The sequence below is a fragment of the Aquarana catesbeiana genome, linkage group LG04 (genome assembly GCF_042186555.1).
Source record: "Aquarana catesbeiana isolate 2022-GZ linkage group LG04, ASM4218655v1, whole genome shotgun sequence".
Taxonomy (NCBI): domain Eukaryota; kingdom Metazoa; phylum Chordata; class Amphibia; order Anura; family Ranidae; genus Aquarana; species Aquarana catesbeiana.
In genome coordinates, this window is record NC_133327.1 from 541,411,730 (window position 1) to 541,439,401 (window position 27,672).

The 27,672-nt window shown below is 46.0% G+C and overlaps 1 protein-coding gene across 1 annotated transcript in view; it reads left to right on the top strand.

Moving 5' to 3' along the window:
• Positions 1–27,672, top strand: part of AHCTF1 (AT-hook containing transcription factor 1) — a 204,264-nt gene that overhangs the window by 163,209 nt on the left and 13,383 nt on the right. The window contains exons 31-33 of the mRNA XM_073627874.1: positions 1,445–1,524; positions 6,992–7,173; positions 14,039–15,830. Of these exons, the coding sequence (XP_073483975.1) occupies positions 1,445–1,524; positions 6,992–7,173; positions 14,039–15,830 (2,054 nt within the window). The remainder of the gene's footprint in view (positions 1–1,444; positions 1,525–6,991; positions 7,174–14,038; positions 15,831–27,672) is intronic.

Here is a 27,672-nt window from a genome sequence, read left to right on the forward strand (position 1 = left end):
AGCTTGCTTCCTGTCAAGTTTGCCACCGCACTTGGAAAGCATACTTTGCTTGGTGAAAAGGCACAAGTTTCATTCTAGGAAGTACTGAGACCCATTCTTTTTGTCAAAAAATGGGTGAGGTTAGCCCGGATCAACCAATTTGCATATTTAGAAAAACAGGCTTGTATCAGGCAATCAACCGCATGAAGAATGCGGGATACCAGTTGGGGATGTCTTAAAGCATACGAGGAAAAACAAAGAGAAATAATCTCTCAAGAGGACAGAAGACCCTCAGGCACTGTCTGGAAAAAGCCAAAATTTATTGAACAAATGGATAAAGCACCACACAAAAATGTATACAACAATCCATGAAAAAAGAGGGCTATAGTGAGTGATTAACACAGGCCTTAACAATAAAAATGACAACGTTCTTGTCATGGATTGTTGTATACATTTTTGTGTGGTGCTTTATCTATTTGTTCAATGAATTTTGGCTTTTTCCAGACAGTGCCTGAGGGTCTTCTGTCCTCTTGAGAGATTATTTCTCTTTGTTTTTCCCCATTCTTTTTGTCAGTCTGGTCTAGGCCAGTACTTGGCCTTAAGTACCATGAGGGTCAGATCTCGGCCTTGGCATTCCTCTTCAGGTGACTTTTCACATTACTTGGCTAGAACTTTTGTACAGGGTCACTGGAACTGCTCTTCCTTTGCTTATTTCATTGGTTCTGTGAATCCTCAACCTTGTTTTGTCAGATCTCTAGAAATGCCCTTTGATATTCTTCTTGTCCTTTGTAAGGTTTCTATAGTATATTGTATAGTTGGCAGCCTTGACCTGTAAAACTGTTCCTTGTCCTGCATACGGATAAGGTTATTTTGATACCAAGGGTCTCCTATTTGCCTAAGGTAGCGTCTTCCTTTCACCTTAACCAGGACATTGCTCCCGTGGGGTGTCTATCCTCTTCCTAAGGAGATTGCTATCTATTGCTTAGATGTGGTTCAGCCCCTGCGAGTTTACCCCTCTACTATGGACCCCATTTGCCAAACTGTTTTATTTTGGCCTTTTTTGAGGAGACTTGTAAAGGGCAGGCTGCTTTTCATTCCATTATTACTTGGTGGATTCAACAACTTGTTTCTCAGGTATAACTATGACTTTAAGGAAATGGTTCCTCCTCGTCAAGTCACATTCTACCAGAAGTGTTAGTGGAGGTTAACACTTGCTGTTTCTGTGATGTACAATTAAGTAAAGGTATTTACAGGTAAGTCAAAAATCTGCTTTTACACCACAGGGTTTTTACAGGGCTGGGCTTCAGCTTTTGCTTTTTGCCAGTGTCCAAAAATATGTTGAAGCTGGAGCATAACCCTAGTTGACCTAATAATTAAGCAATCTTGAGTCCTGTGAAGAAAAGTATTTTACAGGTAAGTACCTTGTAAAAATATATCCTTTTACTAAAATGGATTTATTTCTTAGTGCTTCGGAGGAGGTAGAAGATAATGCTCAGACAGTTGGTATGGATCCAGAATCCGTTTCTTCCACCCAGGACTCTACATGTAAGTATTTAGTGTCATGTTAAGTTGTAATTTATTTCATACGGTTACCAATTTGAGCTGGAATTCTACAGTGAACAGTTTAGGTGAACTATGTAGGCAATGCAATTGACTGGTTTCATTATTTCCCACTTCCTCCAGCTACCTATACAAGGCTTCCCATGCCCCCTCTGCTCTGTTCAATAGAATGAGCCAGTAGAAGAAACCATGTGTAAGCTCCCAAGTTTTTGTGGTTAGAGCTTATACAGTGCTAAACTCTCTCTCCCTTGATAGCTATAGTACCAGGCTTTTGGTCCTTTGAGAACCAGCATGGCAACCTTCAAGGAATGTGAGTTTCACTTGCTCGCAATACCTGGAAATGCAGTGCATTTCTTTGCTGCAGGAAGCAGACAAGATGACTATTTCCCTGTATGAGTAAAGCACATGTTTCTCTGAAAAGACAAAAAATTCTTATCTGGAAGCAAAAGTTGAGCAGTGGACATATCATTTTATACCAGTACAGTCTTCACACATGTATCACCCTGCTGTGCATGGAAGGTGGCATGCTTGTTTCACCATTCTATGTCTTAAATTATTATTATTTTTTTTATTATTTTTTTTCTAGTATTCTCTTTTGTAGCTACTTGTAATTCTGCAAATTTTCCTCCAAATAGCTATGCCATACTTTTTTTTTTTTCCTCTCATACATCACGGGACACAGAGTCTCAGTAATTACTGCTTTACAGGCCCAGAGCTGTGGATCTCCCTATACAAAGAGGGCCCCAGTCCCTTAAGGTTTTTTTCTAAAAGGAGCCCACCGTGAGAGGTGAAGATTGGGTCTGTTACACAGAACCCTGCAGCTGGATAAGGTAAGGGAGACTCCTTTTAAGAATTTTTCTAATTCTAGTAGGTTTCTCCTTTAAGTAAATGTATGCGATGCCTAAAGTCGCCACTGGGAGCTGTCAAGAGCACATACCTTTTTCATGCCTGTTCTGTTTTGTCTCGGTGTCCATGCTGTATGCTCCTCCAAGCCATGCTCCAGGTAGGATCTGGGAAGTGGGGTTTTTTTCTCACAGGGATTCTCCCCCCACGGCTTAGGTTTAGGCACAATGAATCGGTAGTATACTGCACTGCCCGCCGCCGCCATTACAGCGGCTTACCATCCACTTGCTCTCCTCCGCCCCAGCCTCCCCTCCATGCTTGTTCCGAAGGGATTGGAACCCTCGGCTCGCACAGGAAAGCGGTCTTTTTTTAAAAAGACGGGGGGGGGGGCGGAGCGTTGGCTCGACTTCGGCGTGGTTAGACGCCCACAACGTGGGCTACACAAGCTATAAAGTGCACTTTTTCAGGTGCACATGGCATATGGAGGGACACAGAGCAGATGGGCGCATGTGAGCCTGGGGGGCACAGGCATTCCCAGGCAACATTTACTTAGGCACCAGACTGAGCCTTGGTAGCAGCGGCAGTTGCTGAACTACATTGCTCAGCAGTTAGTTCTGGTAGTACCTCTGTCTTTGTTGCTTGGCACTATGGGCAGGAGAGGTACAAATACCCCGAAAATAGGGGCTCTAGGGATCTCCCTCAGGCTCTGAGGACCCCCCTCTGTAGCACCTTCCCCCCCTGAAGGACCTGGGGAGGCTGGCCAGGGTGAGCCGTCAGGGGCTGTAACTGGTTCTGGCACTTCAGCTGCTATATACATTATACATTTTTTCCTCAACCATAAATGGATTAGAGGAAAGACTAGTGGCCTTAATCGCATCTTCACTCAGTGGAAGAAAACGCACTAGGTCCCCGTCTACCACCCAGGACCCTCAAACTGGGGAACTCTGGGGGGGGGGGAAGGAGAGGAATCCCCCTCAGAGGATCGGGATGAGTCTGATGACTCCTCTTCTGAAGAATCAAGTGGAGAAGGGCCCTCTTCAGCTTCTCAGGATGAGAAGTTGCTGGTGCAAATTCTTACTGGATTGGTCCGCTCCACATTTAAGTTACCTGTAACTGAGTCAGTTGAAGAACCCTCGTCTTGTTTGGGTTCACTGAAGCCTCCTCAAGCTGCACATGCCTTTCCTGTTCATGGTTTACTGGAAAAGCTTATTTATTCTGAGTGGGATCACCCAGATAAACATTTTTTCCCTCCTAAAAAGTTTTCAACACTTTATCCTATGGAGGAAAAATTTACAAAGATGTGGGATATACCGGCAATTGACGCCGCCATATCCTCCGTCAATAAAAGTCTGACTTGTCCTGTTGACAACGCTCAGATGCTTAGGGATCCAACTGATAAGAAATTGGAATTCCTGTTAAACGTTTTTTCCTTGGCAGGTTCAGTAGCTCAACCAATGGCAGCAATCTGAGTTTGTCAATACTTGAGAGACCATGTTAAACAGGTGCTCAAAGTTTTACCTAAACCGCAGGCCCCCGGGGGTTGGCCAACCTACCAGCGCTATTGTTTTACGGTTGACGCAATCAGAGATTCTATCCTCCCAGACCTTTCGCCTTACGCTTGGGTTGATGCATATGCGTAGAATCTAATGGTTGAAAAATTGGTCCGCCAAATCACTATGTAAGAAGCTTTTGACTGGGTTTCCCTTTCGTGGTGCTAGGCTGTTCGGGGGGGATTTGGACAATTATATCCAAAAGATCTCTAATGAGAAAAGCACCTTTTTGCCAGTTAAGAAAAGGAGTAAAGGAGTCCCTCTTTTAACCACTTGCTTACTGGGCACTTAAACCCCCATCCTGCCCAGACCAATTTTCAGCTTTCAGCGCTGTCACACTTTGACAAATGCGCGGTCATACAACGCTGTACCCAAATGAAATTTTTATCATTTTTTAAGGCGGCACTGATGGGCACGGATAAGGCGGCACTGATGGGCACAGATAAGGCGGCACGGATGGGGCGGCACTGATGGGCACGGATGGGGCGGCACTGATGGGCACGGATGGGGCGGCGCGGATGGGCGCGGATGGGGCGGCACTGATGGGCGCGGATGGGGCGGCACTGATGGGCGCGGATGGGGCGGCACTGATGGGCGCGGATGGGGCGGCACTGATGGGCGCGGATGGGGCGGCACTGATGGGCGCGGATGGGGCGGCGCGGATGGGCGCGGATGGGGCGGCGCTGATGGGCGCGGATGGGGCGGCGCTGATGGGCGCGGATGGGGCGGCACTGATGGGCGCGGATGGGGCGGCACTGATGGGCACTGATGGGCGCGGATGGGGCGGCGCGGATTGTGCGGCACTGGCAGGGGGCACAGATGATCGCCGTGTTCGGGACTGATGTCCCTCTAACGGCCGCCGGTGATCGGCTTTTTTGTCCTCACGCTGTCAGCATGAGGAGAAAAAAATAAACGATTACCGGCTCTGTTTACATCACATGATGGGCACGGATAAGGCGGCACTGATGGGCACGCATAAGGCGGCACTGGGCAGGGATAAGGCGGCACTGGGCAGGGATAAGGCGGCACTGGGCAGGGATAAGGCGGCACTGGGCAGGGATAAGGCGGCACTGGGCAGGGATAAGGCGGCACTGGGCAGGGATAAGGCGGCACTGGGCAGGGATAAGGCGGCACTGGGCAGGGATAAGGCGGCACTGGGCAGGGATAAGGCGGCACTGGGCAGGGATAAGGCGGCACTGGGCAGGGATAAGGCGGCACTGGGCAGGGATGGGGCGGCACGGATGGGGCGGCACGGATGGGGCGGCACGGATGGGGCGGCACGGATGGGGCGGCACGGATGGGGCGGCACGGATGGGGCGGCACGGATGGGGCGGCACGGATGGGGCGGCACGGATGGGCACGGATGGGGCGGCACGGATGGGCACGGATGGGGCGGCACGGATGGGCACGGATGGGGCGGCACGGATGGGCACGGATGGGGCGGCACGGATGGGCACGGATGGGGCGGCACCGATGGGCACGGATGGGGCGGCACCGATGGTCGCCGTGTTTGAGTCAACCCCAGGGACAAAAGAAGTCCTGGGGGAGGAAGTCTACAAGACAGAATGCTAAAGCCTCTATATGAAGTAGCGCCCCCGCTCGTTCGAGTGGGGGGAAGACTGCTACAGTTCTCAAGGGTCTGGCAGGAGGTCTTGGCCTTGTCAGTATTGTTTCAACGTCTGCTTGCTTCGCATTCTTTGGTCCGAAGCTTTATGCAGGGGGTAACGCGCCTTAATCCTCCGGTTAAGGCGCCCCTAAACCCCTGGGACTTGAATTTGGTTCGTCAGCTTTACAGAAACAGCCTTTTGAAAGGATACGTCAAATTCCCTTGGTCCTGTTGACAAGGAAGCTAAATTTTCTGGTAGCCATTTCTTCTGCTAGAAGAGTATCAGAATTAGCAGCTCTTTCCTGTAAAGAGCCATATTTAATCATGCACAAGGATAGAGTGGTATTGCGTCCTCATCCTAGCTTTCTACCGAAGGTGGTTTCAGGTTTTCATCTAAACCAAGATAGTATTCTGCCTTCCTTTTTTCCAGATCCCTGTTCTACAGAAGAAAGGTGACTACATTCTTTGGATGTAGTGAGAGCGGTCAAAGCCTATCTGGAAGCGACTTCTCAGATTCACAAAACAGATGTTTTGTTTGTCTTGCCAGAAGGTCCTAATAGAGGACAGGCAATGTCGAAATCTACCATTGCTAAATGGATTTGACAAGTTTTTGTTCAAGCTTATGGTTTGAAGCAGAAAGTACCGCCCTTTCAAATCAAGGCGCACTCCACAAGGGCTATTAGTGCTTCTTGGGCAGTGCATCACCAGGCCTCCATGGCTGAAATCTGCAAGGCCGCAACCTGGTCTTCAGTCCATACATTCACCAGATTTTATCAGGTGGATGTGAGAAGGCATGAGGATATCGCCTTTGGGCGCAGTGTGCTGCATGCAGCGGTTACAAGGTCCTCAGGCCTGATTACACCCTACTTTGTTGTTGTCCCCCTCCCCTCAGATAGCATTGCTCTGGGACATCCCATCAGTAATTACCGAGACTCTGTGTCCCGTGATGTACGTGAAAGAAAATAGGATTTTTAGAACAGCTTACCTGTAAAGACCTTTTCTTTTGAGGTACATCATGGGACACAGAGGTCCCTCCCCTCTAATACACTTATATTGCTTTGCTACAAAACTGAGGTACTCCCAGTAAGGGGAGGGGTTATATAGGGGGTTGAACGTCCTGTCTAGGGTGTGCCAGTGTCCAATCACCCAGTGATACCCTATATAACCCATCAGTAATTACTGAGACTGTGTCCCGTGATGTACCTCAAAAGAGAAGGATTTTACAGGTAAGCTGTTATATCAATCCTATCCCCCCCCCCCCATATGCATCCCTACTGTTTCTATATGTTATGTTTGGGAAATGATTACTTTGTATAGAATATGTAATTGTTCCCACAGCATTAATTTGTCCTTTAGATTAATGTGATTCCCTTTGAATTGGCAAAGTTTTCTGTGAGTTTTAGCCTGACTTTCATTTCAGTTTGTATAATGCAGATTTATTCCTTTTTTGTAGCTGTTATTAGTATTCATGACAGTGAAGACATTGCAAGTGCACATTCAGAACACCTGAATGAAGAACATGAGGTGGTGGAGCTCAATGGAGAAGTTGATTTACAAGTCGTAGAAAACAAAAGTCTAGTGATTGAAGAATACGCTGTGGCTAGATCCCCACTTCATCGCTGCTTGAAAGAGGAGGTACTTTCTAATGTAAATGTTTACATTGCGCATTCAGGTTTATGTTTCAGCATGTGTTTTTATAGCTTTGTTTAAATCTTGACTTTGCTGTCAGCATTTTATGGCGATAAACATGACGACAATAAAATAGACCAGTGCTCCTCTGTGATCCTGCTACCAAGCGCTCTTTAGCACACTACAGCACAAAGCACTCCCTGACATCTGTGTATTTGTTCTGCATACCCTGAACACCATGCCTTCACTAAAGGTGAACTGGCCATTACTTCTGCCATAATGTAGTACTTATCTTTGTACTGTAATTGAGCACTGGACAAAAAACAAAATGCAGTTGGATATCTGTTTTCCCAGTGTCTAGAATAATTTCTATTGTAATGTACACTCTAGGAGAGGGGGGTGCTCAACTTTTTTGAACAGCGAGTGCCACTTAAGTGATTTCGTAAGCAGTCACGGGCCACAATGAACTATAGTGTTTTACCGCAGGCCCAACGCCCCCCTATACCGCAAATCTAAACGATCACTAAGGCCCCTTTCACACGGGTGGATAGAATTGTGCTTTTAGCTGCGGACAGATGAAGTTATCTACCGCAGCTAAATGCACACAATGCTTTCCTATGGCCCCATTCACACACTGCGTTTAGCAACGGTTTTGTTACATGCGGTTTTGTGCAGATAGAAAAAATAAAGTTGACTGCGTCCAGGAACGATTTAGTGCGGCTATCTGCACATAACTGCAGGTAATTGCAGTGTACCATTTCTCCTGCAGATAGCAGCGGCAACAAGGAAAGAAAAACAGGAAGCACATCAGAAATGGCAAAAATGTTCCAAACGCAGCTGCATGTAAATGCAGCTAATTGCAATGTACAACTGCAAGTGAACGCTGTGCCAGGATTCTCTGCATTTCAAAATAACAAAACTTGCTTTTAACAGCGGCAGAACAGCCGACCGTGTGAAAGGGGCCTTACTGTCCTGAGCCCCATATAAGGCTGCTTTCACACTGGTGCGCTGTGGTTTACTCGCACCGTGGGTGCAGCAAAGTGAGTCTGCAGGTTAGCTCCTCTGAGCTGTAGACTTTTTTTTTTTTTAATTAACATCCTGTGGGTGTGTTGCACTTTCTGAGAGCACCAAAACTTTCCTCTTCAGGAGTTTTGGTGTGCATCATACCCGCAGCATATGATAGTCTATGGCTCAGTGCAGCTAACCCACTGGAAAACCACAGCTGCACTTGCTTTTTTTTATACACTAACCTATTCATTTTCCAGCTTCTGCTGCCATCACTCTCCAGGCTGCTTAAAAAGGTCCCAGGCGAAGTCCACTTGGTATCACTCCATGGGACAGAAGTCAACGGTACAGAGGAAGCATTGGCTTATGCAACTCTTGTTCCTTCTGCAGCAGCCTGCTTCCTCCAATTATGGTGCACTCTGATGCTCGAGGATGGCAGGTCGGCAACCCGTTGATCACAATCTGGTCTTACTGACCCGTCATCCCAGAGCATGGGCATGCGCTTCCCTGGTTTGAGGTCACGGACTACATCAGAGGGCTCTGCGGGACAGGTTGAGCATCCCTACTGTAAGAAAACATTAGAAACAAAGTTATCCTTTCTTGTCTATTGAGGGACATGAGAAGTTGTTTTTTTTTTCTGCAAGCAAGACACTTTGCTACATCGCTGCTAGAGCTGGTCTCTTTGCAGCTATCCAGGGAGGTCATACTCTGAACTACTGAACACCTTCAGATTTTCTGAACCAACACAGAAAAGATTCATGAGGGGCTGAGAACTGACGTCATCCGCTGAGTAGAGTGTTGCCCTCTCCACACTCTCTTCCCTGATTCAGCACCTTCCCACTGCTTCTCTGTTTGCAAGAGGTCTTGTGGATCCTTGGTCATACCTATTGCATTGACTTGGTCCCCTTAAGTCACCTGACTCTATGCCTGCTTCCAAGCTGGGTTCATAAGTACCTTGTGCTACTTGGCTTTTTGCAGTGCAATAGGTCTTATTCTAGACACAGGGGGCCCAGTCCTGCTGTACAGGGTGCCGCCTGTAATGTGACTACTGAGATGACCAATGCTTGCAGGCTGAAAGTCTACCATCTGCTAGTGTCTTTAATCACCATTTAATGTGTTGCGCTCCACTTTGAAACCTGAAACTTTGCTGACCCTAGTCTAGGATCATCAGAGCTTCTAAGATATCAAAGATCTTCCCAGTCCAGTGTAAAAACAAAACTTCCCCTGTGTGAGATCCCATCCTAACAAAGCATCTATCTTTAAGGACCCTACTGAGAAGCAGCTGGAGTCCCTTGTTCTTTCTGGTAGGTCCTTCTCTGCAAACCTGTTCTTGTTGTAACCTTAATATACCAAACACTTAGACCCCATTCACACAGGGGCAACACGACTCGCTGAGGCGACCTGCAAACGACTGCCCGGGCGACTTGCAAGACGACTTCTGTATAGAAGTCTATGCAAGTCGCCCCCAAAGTCGTACAGGAACCTTTTTCTAAGTCGGAGCGACTTGCGTCGCTCCCCTTAGAATGGTTCCATAGCACAGAACGGGAGGCGACTTGTCAGGCGACTAGGTCGCCTGACAAGTCGTCCCTGTGTGAATGGGCTTTAACTGATTATTCTGAGGCTTTTAGAAGAGAACTTGGCAGGTGATCTTTTGTGTATTGTACATTGAAAGAAAATATTGACAGGGATAATGAGTTTTGGAGAATGATTGGAGGAAATTCCACAGGAAGAGATGAAAGCCTTTGAGGATCTGGAATCTTCTGTGGACGATTTCCTCACAGGAGGAATCTTGTAATCTGTGGTGGACCTTGCTTGCTGGCCAATGTGGTGAAAACTGACCTTTTAAGTTACTGCTGCTACAGTCCTCTTCCCCTAAGGTCACTGATTTTGGGTCCTCATGGCTGCAAAATGATGTACACGGATTAGGCTTGCCTGGAGATGTTTTTGCCACCAAAGATTTTGCTTACCAGTTCACCATGGGCAAAAACTCTACACAAAATGGTGCTTGCCGGTTGTTGACCCAGCTATTTCCGCCAAACAAATCCCAGTGGATGAGGTTGCGGTCTTAAGATTCCACAGATAAGAGGTTGGGGGCCCTCTTTAACATGTCATCTCTGATATGAGTGGCTCTGCAGCCTGGGATGAAGATTAGCCAGGTCAAGGTTTCGGAGAGGTTTATGCTCTATTTCAGAGACCCAGGCCCAGAAGATCCTTCCAGTTGGACATGAAGACTTTTCAAGAACCTTGAGTCAATGCCTTGGAAAGCTCTCTGTAAATAAGCTTTCAGGAGTGGGCACTGTACACATAAAAATATCCTATGTCTTAAGTGTTTGTCAGCAGAACTTCTCTGTAAAAAGTCCATTGAGAAGCTGCCCTTTGAGGGTAAATGCTTGTTTCGGACCATCCTTGAATGCCGACATCCAATAGGTGACTAAAGAAGGCAATGGTGACTAGTCAGAAACCAGTGATGTCTTTGGAATCCAAGAAGAGTTCCTCTTAATAGGCATCCAGCTTCTGACTCTTAAGGAAAAACCTACATCCCAGTTCCGAAAGAACTAGACCCCACTCTCAGGTGGGGGGTGGGGGGGGCGGCGTCTATTGGCCTTCGCGGATATCTGAACTATGGAAATCTAATGATTGGGTCTGCAGCATGGTATCCAGAGACTAGTGCCGCTGCTTTCGCCCTCCACACTTAATGCAGTCTAGGGTATCTTTGGGTCAGCAAAAATGAGCAGTTTTCTTTGCATCCCTGCCCCAAGGGGACATCACCCATGGTAAGGAGAGAGGTCTCACAGCTTGTGCTCCATTCCTATTCTGGAGTCCACCTGGGCAGTGATTGCTTCACTTTATCAATTTTCTCTGATCTATACCTTCTCTCTCCTTCATATTCTACTGTTTCTGATGCACAGGATATAGGTGGGAGAGCATTACTAATTGTTCTTGGCCAAGCGGGTACAATGTGATATGTTGCCATAAGTCTCTTGGCAGGTGAGCTGTGGGCTTTTCCAGATCCATTAAATATGCTGTCACAATCCTTCATCCTGCTTTACAGTTGCTGGCATTTTTGTAACACTGTAATCTTTGCCTTCCTCTCTACTCAAGTGTGCCATTGAGCATGGAAGGCTTATTTCACAGTATGTCATGGGGCACATTTCACGCTTTTTTTTTTTTTTTTTCCTGTCTTGTTTGTAGATATCTCTGGCTTTTCGTACCATCAAGGGATAGATGTTGACTTTGGCCATGCTATTTAAGAGACCTATTGCGTCTTATTTTTTGATTAAAACCTTTAGCGGTTCCAGTAGCAGTTTGTTTCATTATGTCAGTGGTGAGCCCATCTGAATGGGAGTGACTTTTTAATTCGCGGATGCATTTGTAGTGTGCGAATGAGGAAAGTTACAGGGTCTGCATCCCTTTTAGAACTAACCCTTTGGGAATATCTAACCAAAAATGGCATTGCTCCAGTGGATGCCTAAAATCTGACTTTTATTGTGGTGCAAACATTGAGCCAATCACACAAGCAGGAAATTACATTTCTGGTGAAGTTCTGTACACCAGTTGTGTGCAGAAGGCCTCCAGATTGTCATATTGTATTTAATTTTTCAGAAAATTACAGCGCTACAAATTGAAAAGTAAATGTAACTTTAAATTACATAGTTACTTGTTTAGCGACTGTATATGCTATATATATTTGTTTTGCTATTTTTCCCAAACCCCCCAGAAAAGTGGATTTACCCCTTAAACACTTCCTGTGTCCAACCGTGGACGAGAGGATTTTTGATCCTTATAAAATCATTTTCTTGGGGTCCATTGAGGAGCATGGATCCCACCCCCTTGTGTTTATGATCATTGTTCTGTCCTCTCCACATGTTTTCCCTGTGTGTAGCTCGACATGCAGCTAAACCCTTCTATTCTGCAATAAGCCAAACTGAATGTAATCTTGAAGCTTTATTCACAAAACAGGGTGGGGGAAACTATTGAGAAAAAACAAAGGGATACATATAATCCGAATATGAAGTATTCAGAAACGCAATGAATAAGCTAGGCTGTAGATGGCGATAAGTAATTATCAGCGATGCGTTTAGGGGATGCAAGCAGATGCAAATTTTAGTCCAACTTGTTTGGTAGATGGTTACTACTTTCAGTCTCTAAGATGGAGTCGGAGTTCCCAGGATGCGCCTGTTTCTCTTCCTTAGACTGAAGAATGATCGTAACTTTTGTTAAAGGTGAACAGTTTCTAGTTTCTGCAAAAAACAGTAAATTTGCCATTGGCTCCATCTTGTGGTCAAATCTGATATTGCAGACAAACTGTATCCTGCTGGAGACAAAACAATCATGCTGTTGGGACTGCTTGGGTAACAAAACCCAAGGCATGCTAGTGGTAGGATCTGTTATCTTGGGCTGGCATACAGTTTTTGTTAGTTTCCAATCCTCCTGTAGACAGCAGTATAACTGTCTTTTGTTCCTTGGTGAACTCCAAGAAAAACATTTTACAGTGTATAAAATATAAATGTGTGCATTTAAAGCCAATTAACTTTTAGGCCCCTTTCACACTGGGGCGGGGGTGTCGGCAGCGGTAAAGCGCCGCTATTGTTAGCCGTACTTTTATCGTTGGTATTCAGCCTCTAGTGGGGGGGGTTTCCACACACACACACACACACACACACACACACCCCCCCCCCGCTAGTGTCCGAGAAAGGGTTAAAAACCTGATCATGATCTTTGCAGAAAGGATATATTGACGGGTTAACGAGGAGGGTAACATTCTAAGTGTGACCAGAGGATTATGTTCAACACATCCTGAGATGAACAACAACCTTATCTGTTTAGGGATATTCTAGAGCCAGGAGCCAAATCTAGAAGGCAATATAATAAACTGCAGATTTGTATATCTCATGCTGCTTTCCGTAATGGAGGAAGGAAGTGTCAGCACTTTGCTTATCCTAGGTGAGCAAGCTTCTTCTAGTAACTCCCTGTCTCAAATTGCTAATAACCCATGCACATTCAAGATACTCGCACGCAATGTTTACCATTCTGTTGGGCAGCCGTTCTCCACCTTTTTAACCTGTGAGTAACCCTTGAAACTTTCAGGTGTTAGGAAACCCCTGCTAAGTTGAATTCACCAGGACTCATTAGAAAAATGCCCCTTACATAGGTGGTCAGTGAGAAGAATGGCCCCTGTGGTAGTAAGAATGCAACCCTTACAGATGGCAAAACGGCTCTTTAGGGTCTTGCAGGTGCTTCTGCCAAGCGGCCGTGGATCCAAATCTATGTGGGAACTATCAGATGGGGGATCAACCAGCCACAGTTTAGGGAACCCCTAGCAATTGCTCAAGGAAACCTAAGCTCTTTATGCACAGAAAAATACCTGTTGCTCTTCCAGACATCCAGTTTGCTCCTAAACTCATCTAGTGAGCTGACAGCACAGTGCCTCCACGGCACTAAAATGCCAAGCAATGTCAGCCCTGCCCAGTTCACCACCTTACCTCTGCTGGACTACAAAACACCTTCCCCATTCCACATCAGTAACATGGGGAGGATTTCTGTATTTAATGGGGAGAAGTGGACAGGGCTGGTTACACATTTTGGGGTAGAGGTAGTTAACTGGATTTCTTGCAGAATCATTAGGTTTTTTTTTTTTGGTTTTTTTTTGCAGTGATAAAAGGATAAAACATGGGGAATTGGCATATATAGCAGAGATGTATTGCATAATGTTTAATTTGCTGAAACATATATACTTTAAAGTGAAATATATTAGCATTTCTTTTTTATACTTTCTGAATGTCAATGTTGCCACAATTGTAAATACAAGTTTTTAATGTTGGGTTAAAGCTTTGCTTTAAAAAAATCTTGAATTTTTCTTTTGTAGGATAAGGATTTAAAGGAAAAAGAGGCATCCGAATCTGAACTCATGGCCACCTGCCATGAGTTGCATTCAGCGGTTAAATTCCAGGTGGATTCAAATGCTGAACTTGTTGAAGATCACTACAAATGTGAACATTCTGATGATAGAAATTCCATGGAAACTGATGATGCTGAATTAGAGAATGCTGTAGCTGCTAGTAATTTTTCATTAATCCTTGAGGAAGGAGAAGAGGAAGAAGGTGAAGAAAGAGAGGAAGGTGGTGAAGCAGGAGAAAATGAAGCTGCAGAGACTGAAGCACTTGAATCTGAACATCCTTCAGACAAAGAACTAAAAACTATTTCAAAGTTTTTCTCAACGACTGAGGAATATGCTGGCCAAGAAATTAAAATTACCGACACATGCCCTGCAAATGCATTCACCCTTGTAGATGGTAAACATAAGACAAAGATTATGGAGACCTTGCCTTATGTGCCAGAGCCAATTAAGGTAGCTGTAGAAGAAAACTTGCTAGATGTATTCAAAGGTACAAGCGGCAAAGATTATATTTCTGAAGGGGATAACGAATTGGCCCGCGAAAATGAGTCTCTAAAGAAGCGCAGCAGTGCCCGCATTTCTAGAACACCTGCAAAAAAGAAGGAACCCAAATCAGAAGATGTGGGAGCTGAGAGCGTTATCCAGGCGGTAACGCCACTAAAAAGATCGGATGTTGCAAGGCTTGGAGAAGCTCTAGAAACCTCACTAATGGGAGACTTGTCTGCGGTTGCTAACCCCCAAACCCCACGGAGAACCTTAAGGAAATCGACAAGATCTGAAACAAGTACTAGTGCTGATCTTGAGGTTCAGCATCCATTAACTCCAAGAAGAGGGCGAAAACCCAAAGTAAATGAAGAAAAGCTGACACTTTCCACTTCACAGGAAGAACAACCATCCTCACAAATTTTCAGAAGGAAAAGAAACCAGGTTCCTGAAAAAACTCAAAATTCCGAGGTGGAATTGGCAAGTGTAGAGGAGGTCACAGCACAGCTGCCACTCTCTCCAGCTAGAACTCGTAGAGGTAAAGCTCCCATTTTAGATCAAGCCAGCAAAGGAAATGAAGACTTGCCAGATCCAAAGGTTGGTGTTCTAACACCTTCAAGGATTACAAGATCTAAAATTATACAGGAAGCTGAAACAGAAGCAATAACTAAGAATTCTGAAACCGAACAAGTTACTACACCTACAAGAGGCCGTAAAGGAAAGCGTGCTGTAAATGAGTTGGTGAAGCATTTTGAGCTTAATGACATTCAAACAAATTCCAGTCCACCCGTTTCTCCAAAAAGGGTTTCCCTACGATGGTCAAGAATAAAATCAGAAAATCGGATAGATGTTCCAGCAGCTGAGCAAGAAAATGCACAGTCTCAAGAGCAAAATGTAGACACACCTAGGAAAAGGCTAAGAAGCTCAAATGTTGGTAAACTTGCAGAGGAATTTACAGATCTTTCTAAAAAAACTCTTTTGTTAGAAGAAGCTGGAGAGCCTACTTTGACCAAAGTAACAAAGCAAGGCAACTTGTCTGTCAGAAAGACGAGAAAACGTACTCTTCCTTCAGTTTCAGAGGAAAGTGTGGATGAAAGGCTGAATGCTTTACATCCAGTAGACAGTCAGCACATAGAACCTAATGCTGATCAAGATGACCAGACTAAAAGCATCCGTTTAACAAGGACTCGACTGAGTAATGCTTCCACGTTTCCAGATCCCTCCACTGTTACATTTGCATTCACCACTCCTACTCCACGACGTAGAAAGAATGCAAAAGGTATTTTTGCTCTATGCACTTATATAGCCATTGTTATGGTTTCTGATAAAATCTTAAAGCATTCATATCTTCCCTGTTAAGTGGTTTCCACTGTAAAGGATAAGGTGTTTGATGGACCTTTTTTTGTTGAAAGCTACATATTGAAATGGGTTTCAGATTAGGGGCATATCTTTAAAAGATTCATTTTAAAACCTCAAATAACAAACATGTCTTACCTGCTCCGTGCAATGGTTTTACACAGAGTGTTCCAGGATCACCATTGTGATCCTGGATGTCCAAAGCATAAGAAAACTCTAGGGAGTGGTCTCTTCAGAGTCCCTGTAACAATGATGAATATTTTGTAAAGTAAAAATGCTAATCAACCTTGTTTCGAACTCTGAGGTATAGGACCTCTGACCAACCAGCAATGCCATAGCTGAGCAGGTTAGAACCAGAAGAACAAAGCTTTTGCTTTTTCGAACTGCACTGTAGATGAACATGATGTACAGTGCCTTGAAAAAGCATTTCTACCCCTTGAAATTTTCCACATTTTGTCATGTTACAACCAAAAACGTAAATCTATTTTATGTGATAGAACACAGAGTGGCACATAATTGTGAAGTGGAAGGAAAATGATAAATGGTTTTCAACATTTTTTTACAAATATCTGAAGTGTTGCGTGCATTTGTATTCAACCCCTAACTAAAATCTTGTGGAACCAATTGCCTTCAGAAGTCATTTTAATTCAGCCTTCAAAAATTTCACTAGCCTGCTCGCATTTTGCAAGTGGATTTTGAGGATTGGCGAGCTATGGCTGCCTGGGAGTGGCTGGGCGAGCAGTACCAGCAGCCTGGGTGGAATGAGAGTCCTTCTCACAGTGATCGCGGAGGGGAAGAGATAGAGAGCTGCCGAATGATCAGAGCGCAGGAAACACAACAACAGTTTTTATTTCACATTGCCGTGTTCCCCACCGCTTGCTGTCAGATGCAGCCCCTCTTCCTGGTCCCGGGACTTTGATGGACAGATCACCCGTCCAATCCTGGGATGGGTGATTTGTCAATCAAAGTTCCCTGGCCAGGGGGCTGGGCTGTATGACGTTGAGTGCGGGAACACAGCAATTTAAATGAAAGCTGTTATAGCTGTGTTCCCTGCGCTGAGCTCTGATCATCCAGGTGGCTCTCCTGTTCCTCTCCCCCCCCTGCACAGGTAGGTTGCATAGTGGGCACTGGCTGCTTGCATTGGTGGGCATGGATAAAGTTGTTAATATTTTATAACCTAATTCTGCATAAAACATTTAAGTGTCATTTAATGAGATATGAGGGCATTTTTGGGTGGGGGGTTAGGTTGGGCAACTGGTGGTGAGTAACCCTTGAGGCCTGGCTAGTAGCTCAGGATTTGAAATTTTGAGCCCAGACCTAATTAGTAAATAGAGTCCACATGTGTGTAATTTAATCTCAGTATAAATACAGCTATTCTGTGAAGCCCTCAGAGTTGTGTTATAGAACCTTAGTGAACAAACCGTCATGAAGGCCAAGGAACACACCAGACAGGCCAGGAATAACGTTGTGGAGAAGTTTAAAGCATGGTTAGGTTAAAAAAAAAAAAAAAGCACAAGCTTTGAACATCTCATGGAGCACTGTTCAATCCATCATCTGAAAGTGTAAAGCGTAAGACACAACTGCAAACCTACCAAGACATGGCCATCCACCTAAACTGACAGGCCGGGCAAGAAGCGAATTAATCAGAGAAGCAGCCAAGAGGCCCATGGTAACACTGAAGGAGCTGCAGAGATCCACAGCAGAGGTGGCAGAATCTTTCTACAGGACAACTATTAGTCATGCACTCCACAAATCTGACCTTTTATGGAGAAGCAGCAAGAAGAAAGCCATTGTTGAATGAAAGCCATAAGTCCTGTTTGCAGTTTACGAGAAGCTATTTGGGGGACACAGCAAACATTTGGAAGAAGGTGGGTGCTCTGGTCAGATGAGACCAAAATGTAACTTTTTGGCCTAAAAGCAAAACGCTATGTGTGGCAGAAAACTTACACTGCACATCACCCTTAAAGTGGATGTAAACCTGAAAAAATGTTTTTTTTTTTTTTTTTTTGTTTTTTTATATATCATGTAGAGTATAAGATTTCCTATCATTTGAGCCCAGTCTTGCCACACAGAGTTAATCCATCTCTGAGCAATCCACTTATTTTCAGTGAGAAAAAATAGGATTTTTAAAAACAGCTTACCTGTAAAATCCTTTTCTTTCGAAGGACATCACGGGACACAGAGCCACAGTAATTACTGATGGGTTATATAGTTATCACTGGTGATTGGACACTGGCACACCCTATCAGGAAGTTCAACCCCCTATATAATCCATCCCCCTTGCAGGGATACCTCAGTTTTGTAGCCAAGAAATATAGTGTATTAGAAGAGGGGCGGGACCTCTGTGTCCCGTGATGTCCTTCGAAAGAAAAGGATTTTACAGGTAAGCTGTTTTAAAAAATCCTATTTTCTTTCTCGAACATCACGGGACACAGAGCCACAGTAATTACTGATGGGATGTCCCAGAGCAATGCTACCTGAGGGGGGGGGGGGGAACCACGACCAAGTAGGGTGTAATCAGACCTGAGGACCCTGTACCGCTGCCCGCAGCACACTACGCCCAAAGGCGATATCCTCATGCCTTCTCACATCCACCTGATAGAATCTGGTGAATGTATAAACTGAAGACCAGGTTGCGGCCTTGCAGATTTGAGCCATAGAGGCCCGGTGATGCACTGCCCAAGAAGCACCAATAGCCCTTGTGGAATGTGCCCTGATCTGAAACGGAGGAATCTTCTGTTTCAAACCGTAAGCTTGAATGATCAACTGTCGAATCCATTTAGAAATGGTAGCTTTTGACGCTGCTTGTCCTCTATTAGGAACCCTCTGGCAAAACATCCATCTTGCGGATCTGAGCAGTTGCCCCTAGATAGGCCTTAACTGCTCTTACTACATCCAACGAATGTAGAGATCTCTCTTCCGGAGAACAGGGATCTGGAAAAAAGGAAGGTAGAACAATGTCTTGGTTTAAATGAAAATCAGAAACCACCTTCGGTAAAAAACTAGGATGAGGGCGTAGTACCACTCTATCCTTGTGTATAATCAAATAAGGCTCCTTACAGGAAAGAGCTGCTAATTCTGATACTCTTCTAGCAGAAGAGATGGCTACCAGAAAAATTTATTTCCTTGTCAACAAGACCAAAGGAATCTGACTTATTGGTTCAAAAGGCTGTTTCTGTAACACAGCCAGGACCAAATTCAAGTCCCAGCGCTTTAACCGGAGGATTAAGACGCATCGCCCCCTGCATAAAGTTTCGGACCAAAGAATGCGAAGCAAGTGGCCGCTGAAATACTGATAAAGCAGAGAACTGGCCCTTGATGGTACCCAAGGCCAGCTTCATCTCTAATCCCATCTGTAGAAAATCAAGGATTCTACCTATGGCATATTTCCTGGGATGCCAACCTCTGGATTCACACCAGGTTATATAAGCCTTCCAGACTCTATGATAAATCATCCTGGAAGCTGGCTTCCTTGCATTAATCAAGGTAGATATGACAGGACCTGAGAGCCCACGACTCTTCAGAACATGGGTCTCAATAGCCAAACCGTCAAATTTAGCGTTTGTAAGGCAGGATGGAACACTGGACCTTGAGAATAACAGGTCTGGGCGTACCGGTAGGGTCCACGGGGAACCTACCGTCATCCTTACTATTTCTGCATACCAAGTCCTTCTGGGCCAAGCGGGGGCCACCAGAAGTACCGACTTCCTTTCCTGCCTGATCCTGCGAAGGAGTCGTGGTAGTAGCAGAATAGGCGGGAATGCGTAAATCAGTGAGAACCGATGCCACGGAATCACCAACGCATCCGTCCCGCATGCAAGAGGATCTTTTGTCCTTGCCACAGATCTGTCTATCTTTTTGTTGAATCGGGATGCAAAGAGATCTACATCTGGAACCCCCCATCTTTGGCATATGGCCCAAAAGACGTCGGGATGCAGAGACCATTCCCCTGGAAGTAACTGCTGGCGACTTAGATAGTCCGCCTGCCAATTCTCTATTCCCGGGATGAAAACTGCCGATATGCATGGCACATGCATCTCTGCCCAGACTAAGATCTGGTTCACCTCTTTTTGAGCAGCTCGGTTCCGGGTGCCTCCCTGATGATTGACATAAGCCACTGCTGTGGCATTGTCAGACTGGATCCTGACCGGACAACCCTGTAGTCTGATAGTCCAGGCCTTTAGAGCTAGATGTATCGCCCGGATCTCCAGAATGTTGATGGGTAAGGTCCTCTCTGTCTTGGACCATACCCCTTGGACCGCAGCCTGTTCCAGAACTGCTCCCCAACCTGACAGACTGGCATCTGTTGTTACCACCGTCCAGGTAACCGGTAGAAAGGATTTCCCCTTCTGCAGGTTTTCGGGTATGAGCCACCAATTGAGGCTCTGACGCACCGCATGCGACAGGTGCATCGGAAAGTCTAATGCCTGAACCTTCTTGTTCCAGGTCGACAGAATACTGTGTTGCAGCATTCTTGAGTGAAACTGAGCATAGGGAACTGCTTTGAATGAAGACCCCATCTTCCCTAGTAGCCTCATACAAAGGCGGACTGAGGGACCCTTCTTGGTCCTTACTGTCAGAATCAGCTCTCTCAAAGCAGTGATCTTTGCCTGGGGTAGAAATATTATCTCCTGGCTTGTATCTATAATCAGACCTAAATACTCCAGTCTTCTTACTGGTTTTAGGAAAGACTTTTCTAAGTTGAGGATCCAACCCAGGTGTTCTAGATACCTGACCGTGGTCCTCAAGTTTCCATTCAAAGAGGCTACCGACCGGTCTATCAAGAGCAGGTCGTCTAGGTATGCTATGACAGCTATACCCTGAGCCCTTAATCTGGCCAGAGGAGGAGCCAAGATCTTTGTGAACACTCGAGGTGCAGTGGCTATCCCGAAAGGCAGAGCCACAAACTGGAAATGGCGCCCTCCTATCTCGAAGCGCAGAAACTTCTGATGAGCAGGAAAAATGGGCACATGCAGATATGCATCTCTGATGTCTATTGATGCCAGAAATTCTCCTCCCTGCAGGGTGGGAACTACTGTTCGAATTGATTCCATGCGGAAGGATTGAATCCTTAGGAATCGGTTCAGATCCCTTAAGTCCAGAATGGGCCTGACATCCCCGTTTGGCTTTTGGACCGTAAAAAGGTTGGAATAGAAGCCCAATCCCTGGTCCTTTGCGGGAACTATCATAATGACCTCCTGCGACAAAAGTCGCTCTAACGCTAGAAGGAGCGACTGCTTCTTCTCTGGGTCTCTGGGAACATTTGATCTGAGGAACCGAGGAGAGGGGAATTCCTGAAACTCCAGCTTGTACCCTAAGGTTACCGTGGAGATTACCCATCTGTCCTGGAAGTCCTCCTGCCAGAGCTCTGAGAACTGTCGCAGTCTTCCCCCCACTCGAGTGAACGGGGGCGCCCCCTCATGCAGAGGTCTTAGTGTTTTGCCTAGTAGGCTTCTTTCCCCAGGACTTCTTTTGTCCCTGGGGTTGACTCTTGTCTCTGGACCCCGATGGAGGCGGCCGTTGAGACTGCCTGGAGGCTGAAGCCCCCGGCGCTGGGGAAAGAGTCCGTTTGAAAGGGGGACACTTACTCTTCTTCTTGACAGGTAAGAGAGTGCTTTTCCCACAAGAGATTCTCTTGATATAGTTATCCAAGTCCTCTCCAAACAACCTTGCACCACGAAATGGAAACCCAGCCAGTAGATTCTTACATGGTGCTTCGGCTGACCAATTTTTCAACCATAGTATTCTACGTATATGCACCAACCCCAGTGAAAGACGGGAGGTTTGCACGATGGAATCTCTAATGGCGTCAACCACAAAGCATAAGGCCGCTGGAAGGTTAGCAAACCCCTGGGCCTGCTGTTCAGGTAATACTTTGATGACCTGCTTAACATGGTCTCTTAAGTATTGACAGACTCCAATCGCTGCTACTGCAGGTTGGGCCACTGATCCTGCTAAGGAGAAAACATCCTTCAATAGGGATTCCATCCTTTTATCTACAGGATCCCTGAGCATCTGAGCGTTGTCTACAGGACAAGTCAGGCTATTATTTACGGAGGAAATGGCGGCATCAATAGCCGGTATTCCCCACATTTTAACAAACTTTTATTCCATCGGATAAAGTTTTGAAAACTTTCTCAGCGGAAAAAAACGTTTGTCTGGGTGATCCCACTCAGAATAAATGAGCTTTTCAAGTAAAGTATGAACAGGAAAGGCATGTGCTGCTTGGAAAGGTTTCAGTGACCCCAAAGCAGAAGAGGATTCTTTAGCAGTTTCAGGTATGGGCAACTTAAATGTTGAGCGGACCAATCCAGTGAGGATCTGCACTAAGACTTTCTCCTCTTGGGAAGTCGCAGAGGGTCCCTCTCCACCTGATTCCTTCGAAGAGGAATCATCCGTCCCATCCCGATCCTCTGAAAGGGATTCATCTCCTTTATCCCAGAGCTCCTCTGTCTGAGGGTCTTGGGGAACAGAGGAAAGCCTAGTGCGTTTTCTTCCACTGAGTGAAGACGTAATCACGGTCATTAATCTTTCCTCTAGACCATTAATGGTTGAGGAAAAAACCTCTTGTGTAATATATACAGGGGCTGAAGTGCCAGAAGCAGGTGTAGCCCCTGACCCCGATGGCTCTCCCTGGCTAGCCGTCCCTGGCCCATCTTTAGGGGGGGAGGATCCTGCCGACAGGGGGCCCTCAGAACCTGAACGAGATCCCCTAGTGTCTCTGGTTCCTGGGGTGCTTGAACCTCTTCTACCCATAGTGCAAAGCAACAAGGTGTGAGGTATACAGATGAACACTGCCTGCTGAGCGATGTAGTCTGGCTAAAAGCCTTGCTACCCAATGCTCAGTCTGGTGTTACTTCAGTAAATGCTGCCTAGGAGAATGCCTGTGTCCCACCTTACATGCGACCGTCAGCTCTGTGTCTCTCGGAAGGCTGTGTGCACCTGTACAGAGTGCCTCTAATAGCCTGCAGCTGGCCTGAGTGGGGAGTCTAAGCACTCAGTGCTGACGTCCCGCCCCCTCCTCTACCCCCCCCCCCCCCCCCCCGTTTTGAAAAAAACGAGCGCTTCCCGCGCTGCCGACTCTCCTGTCATGCTTCTGGAGAAAAGGCTGGGCATGGGGGGGGGGGGGAGGGAGGCTGGTAACAAGATCTGCCTGAACGGCTATCTTCAGAGATGGTGGCCATTAGGCCGCAGAGCCCAGGTGGTATAACCACTTTCTAGACCCCTGTGGCCCCTCTCTAGCCTGGGGGGGAACATTCAAACATGAGAAATCCCCCTTTCCATCTTACCTGCTTGCAGCCTGCTTGAGACGCTGGGACATAATCAGCGATGAAAACACCTGAGACAGACAGCATGTGTAGGATTGTGCTCTTGGCAGCCCCCGGTGGTCACAATAGGCATAGCATGCATTTACCTTAAAGGAGAAAAGTCACTAGAACTCAAAAATTCTGTGGAATCTCCTCTTACCTTATCCAGCCGCAGGGTGCTGTTTTCACAGACCCAATCTTCACCTCTCTCGGTGGGCTCCGTTTGAAAAAACCGTCAGACTGGGGCCCCTATCAGTAGGGGGATCCAACAGTTCTGGGACCGTAAAGCACCTCGCCAGAAATTAGGAAGTTTAAAGCCATTTTCTGATCTGCGGGGTCCAGCTCTCTAAAAAGAGAAGCGTTACGGGTAAAACCTCGTTTCTTCGGACACGAGGCCCGGGTACCATTCAATTCGGCCATGAAAAGACACTTTGAATGGATCCGGTTCGCCTGGCTTGCCCCAGTATAGGATATCAGGATATTCCCTTTGGAGCTCAGCACAGGACATCTTTACACGTCCATCACCTAAGACACTGGCGTAAAAACTGAGGTATCCCTGCAAGGGGGAGGGATTATATAGGGGGTTGAACTTCCTGATAGGGTGTGCCAGTGTCCAATCACCAGTGATACCTATATAACCCATCAGTAATTACTGTGGCTCTGTGTCCCGTGATGTTCGAGAAAGAAATCTTGACATACTGAGAAAAACTTTGTCAAATCCTCCCCCTTGCTGTGAGTGACAGGTGATTTATATCTGGTGCACTAGCCTAAGACACAGGCATTATTTTTTAATTCCCTCCCCCACTCCTTTCTTCAGCAGCTCTGCAAGGATTGGCTGTTCCACAACTCAGCATGATTTGGCATGCTCAAGTCATGTGGTTACTTTCCTGTCTTTTCACTGGATGTTAGAGATCATAGCAGAAGTTCAGTGTTAGAAATACACAGGAGAAAATGCATATTGACAAGGGGAGTGTAGAGGTGGGCGGGGAGTCTACTGACATCACGATTCCACCCACCGAGCTCCAGACAACAGACCCACCCACAGAATATGCAGTTTTTCGGGTCTCATAACAGACAGAGGGGAGACATTTGACAGGTAAAGATACATGCAGGAGACATGTATATCCTTATAGATAACCCCTATGGCAGTAGTTTAGAAAGGATGACATTGGGTTTACATCCACTTTAATACACCATCCCCACTGTGAAACATGGTGTAGCATCATGTTGTGGGGATGCTTTTATTCAGCAGGGACGGGGAAGCTGGTCAAAGTTGATGGGAAGATGAATGGAGCCAAATACAGGGCAAAAGAACCAAAAACTGTTAGTCTGCAAAAGACTTGAGACTGTGGTGGAGGTTCACCTTCCAGCAGGACAACCACCCTAAATGTACCGCCAGAGCTACAATAGATTGGTTTGAATCAAAGCATATTCATATGTTAGAATGGCCCATTCGAAGTCCAGACCTAAAGCCAACTGGGAATCTGTGGCAAGACTTGAAATTTTCTGGTCAGATGCTCTCCTTTCAATCTGACAGAACTTGAGCTATTTTGCAAAGAATGGACAAAAATTTTACTCTAGATGTGCAAAGCTGGTAAAGACATATCCAAAAAGACTTGCAGCTGTAATTGCAGTGTGGTTCTAAAGAGTATTGACTCAGGGGGGCTGAATATAAATGCACACCACACTTTTTTCACATATTTCTTTGTAAAAAAAAAAAAAAATTGAAAACCGTTTATCATTTTCCTTCCACTTCACAATCATGTGCCACTTTGTGTTGGTCTATCACATAAAATCCCAATAAAATGCATTTACGTTTTCGGTTGCAACATGAACAAAATGTGGAAGATTTCAAGGAGTAGGAATACTTTATCACAGCACTGTAAATGAGGTAGCACAAAATTCTTTAGAAAGCCGGCCACTAAACTGCCTGTTATCCCTTTTTAGGGAAATAATTCACAAATGCTAACTTGTGACATTAGCTGATTGTAGCTGTGACTAATTTTAAGACCATTTCCTTGCAATGAGAGATTGGCAGCTGCTGGCTTTTTTTTTTTTTTTTTTTATACCGCCAAAAAATTCTATCCTCATCCCCCTTTCTCCATGACCTCATAGAAAAATTGAATGTCTTAATTGTCTATCACAGGGCACTTCATTTTCTGAACTACTCAGATTATGCTGCTACCTTTTAGGTGAATCGACACTAACCAAAACAAGACAGGAATTCCCCACCTAGACCTAACCCCTCAAACTCAACCAAGCTCCAGTTTTTTGCTAGCTTCTTTAGGTGACGATGTGTGTACAATTAGTCTCTAAAAAATCTTTCATTGGGGGTCCGTTTCCTATTTAATGGCCTTTTTCTGCACACCCCTGCTGGAAAAGACTTTATTATACACACTGGTCACCTACAGCTCCACAGCCTAGAAGAGCTGTACCCTCACCCTGCTTGTATACTAGTGGAAGGGATGGCCATTAATGTTGCAGTTTGGCCCTGGGTTATGTGGACATTGATCTCTGTGGTATTCAGTGTCCGTTGACTTCACTGGCAAGTGCTCTAAAGGTCCAGAGTGGTGATACTTTTGGGAAATGTTGAGTCATTGAGGGCCTTGCTGGGTGCACCTGCTGCGAGGGGTGAAGATTGGACCTTTTTCCTCTGCAGCGGGGGATTAAAGAGTTCCTCCAGTGGATTTTTAAGTGCTGAAAAAGGGCTTATCCAGTGTTGAGGCATTGTGTACAGCTGCCTTTTTTGGTATTGAAGTATTCTGGCACAGCCACAGCAAACCTACAGCGCTGCAGCGACCGTGCTCTGCAAGTAGTGGGACACTTGTTCTGTGGGTGACTTGCCACTTAGGTGTCTAGCCTTGGCAGATAACTAGCTCAGCTATGTGGCTACTCCCATAATGGGTTTACAGGCCAATTGACCCTCAGCAGGTCATTGCATTACACAGGCATAGAGGTGAGGGGAAGGACGATTTGGGGGGGGGGGGGGGTAGGCTCCTAAAATCCCTTCGTCTGATAGTGAAGACCTTGGTTAGCGTGACCAGTTCTCACTGGTATGGAATACCTGTTTCACAGGCATCGGAGCTATCCTTCCCCTTCCAAAGTCTCCAAGCTGGAGTTTCAGACTCTGCTTCCTCCCCACGCTTTGCTCTCAAATTTGCCTTTCTCTGGAAAGACGGGCAGATTTTCTAGCTGCCTCTTTAAGCAGCTTTTTTCACATCAGGTCATTACTGCACTCTGAAACAAGCAACGCTTTCAGAGTTTCTACTTAACCACTTCAATACCAGGCACTTAGACACCTTCCCGCCCAGGCCAATTTTCAGCTTTCAGCGCTGTCGCAATTTGAATGACAATTGCGCGGTCATGCTACACTGTACCCAAACAATTTTTTTTATCATTTTGTTCCCACAAATAGAGCTTTCTTTTGGTTGTATTTGATCACCTCTGCGGTTTTTATTTTTTGCGCAACAAATAAGACCGAAAATTTTGAAAAAAAAAACCAAGTTTTTCTTTTTCTGTTAAAACTTTTTGTAAATAAGTACATTTTTCTTTTTCAATGACGGGCACTGATATGGCTGCACTGACGGGCACCGATACGACGGCACCGATGAAGTGGCACTGGTATGCGGCACCGATGGGCACTCATGGGCGGCACTCATGGGCGGCACTGACGGGCGGCACTGATGACACTGGCTGTTTGCAGTGATGCCCCTAAGGGTGGCATTGCTCGGCATCACTGCAACATAATGGTGCCAATCAGTGCCCATTTGTGGGCATTGGCACAGATTGGGCACATGTGGTTGGCCATGGGGTACATACCTGGCCATCCACATGTTGCCCCTTCCCTGGTGGTCCTAGTGGCGATCCCTGGTGGTCCAGTGTGGTGATCTGCGGGGGGGCTGCGCTGATAAACAATCAGCGCAGACCCCCCCTGCCAGGAGAGCCGATCAACGGCTCTTCCTATTGACAGCGTGATCAGCCGTGATTGGACACGGCTGATCACGTGGTAAAGAGCCTCCGCCGGAGGCTCTTTACCAAGATCGGTGTAGCGGTGTGTCAGACTGACACACCGATCGCCGCTATGCGCGCCCCCATGTGCACGCGGCGGCATGTTATCCTGCTGGACGTCATATGACGTCCAGTCAGGATAACTGAACAACTTCCCGGACGTCAATCTGCTATAGGGCGGGAAGTGGTTAAACCTCTTTAGTTCCCAAGCCAGATAAAATTATTTGACCCATTCTGGATCTAAAGACTCAACCTGTTCCTCCCTCTTTTTGGAGGATTTTCTGTCCTCAGTGGACATTTGTGAGACTTGCATATTTCCAAGTTTTCCTCTTCATCAACACGATCTACATTTTGCAATAGGGGATAATTACCACTTTGTCACCTTTCTGTTCCCCGTCCAGAGCTTTTGGCATTTTCACCAACTGCTCCCTTCTCGGAGCATACATGTTG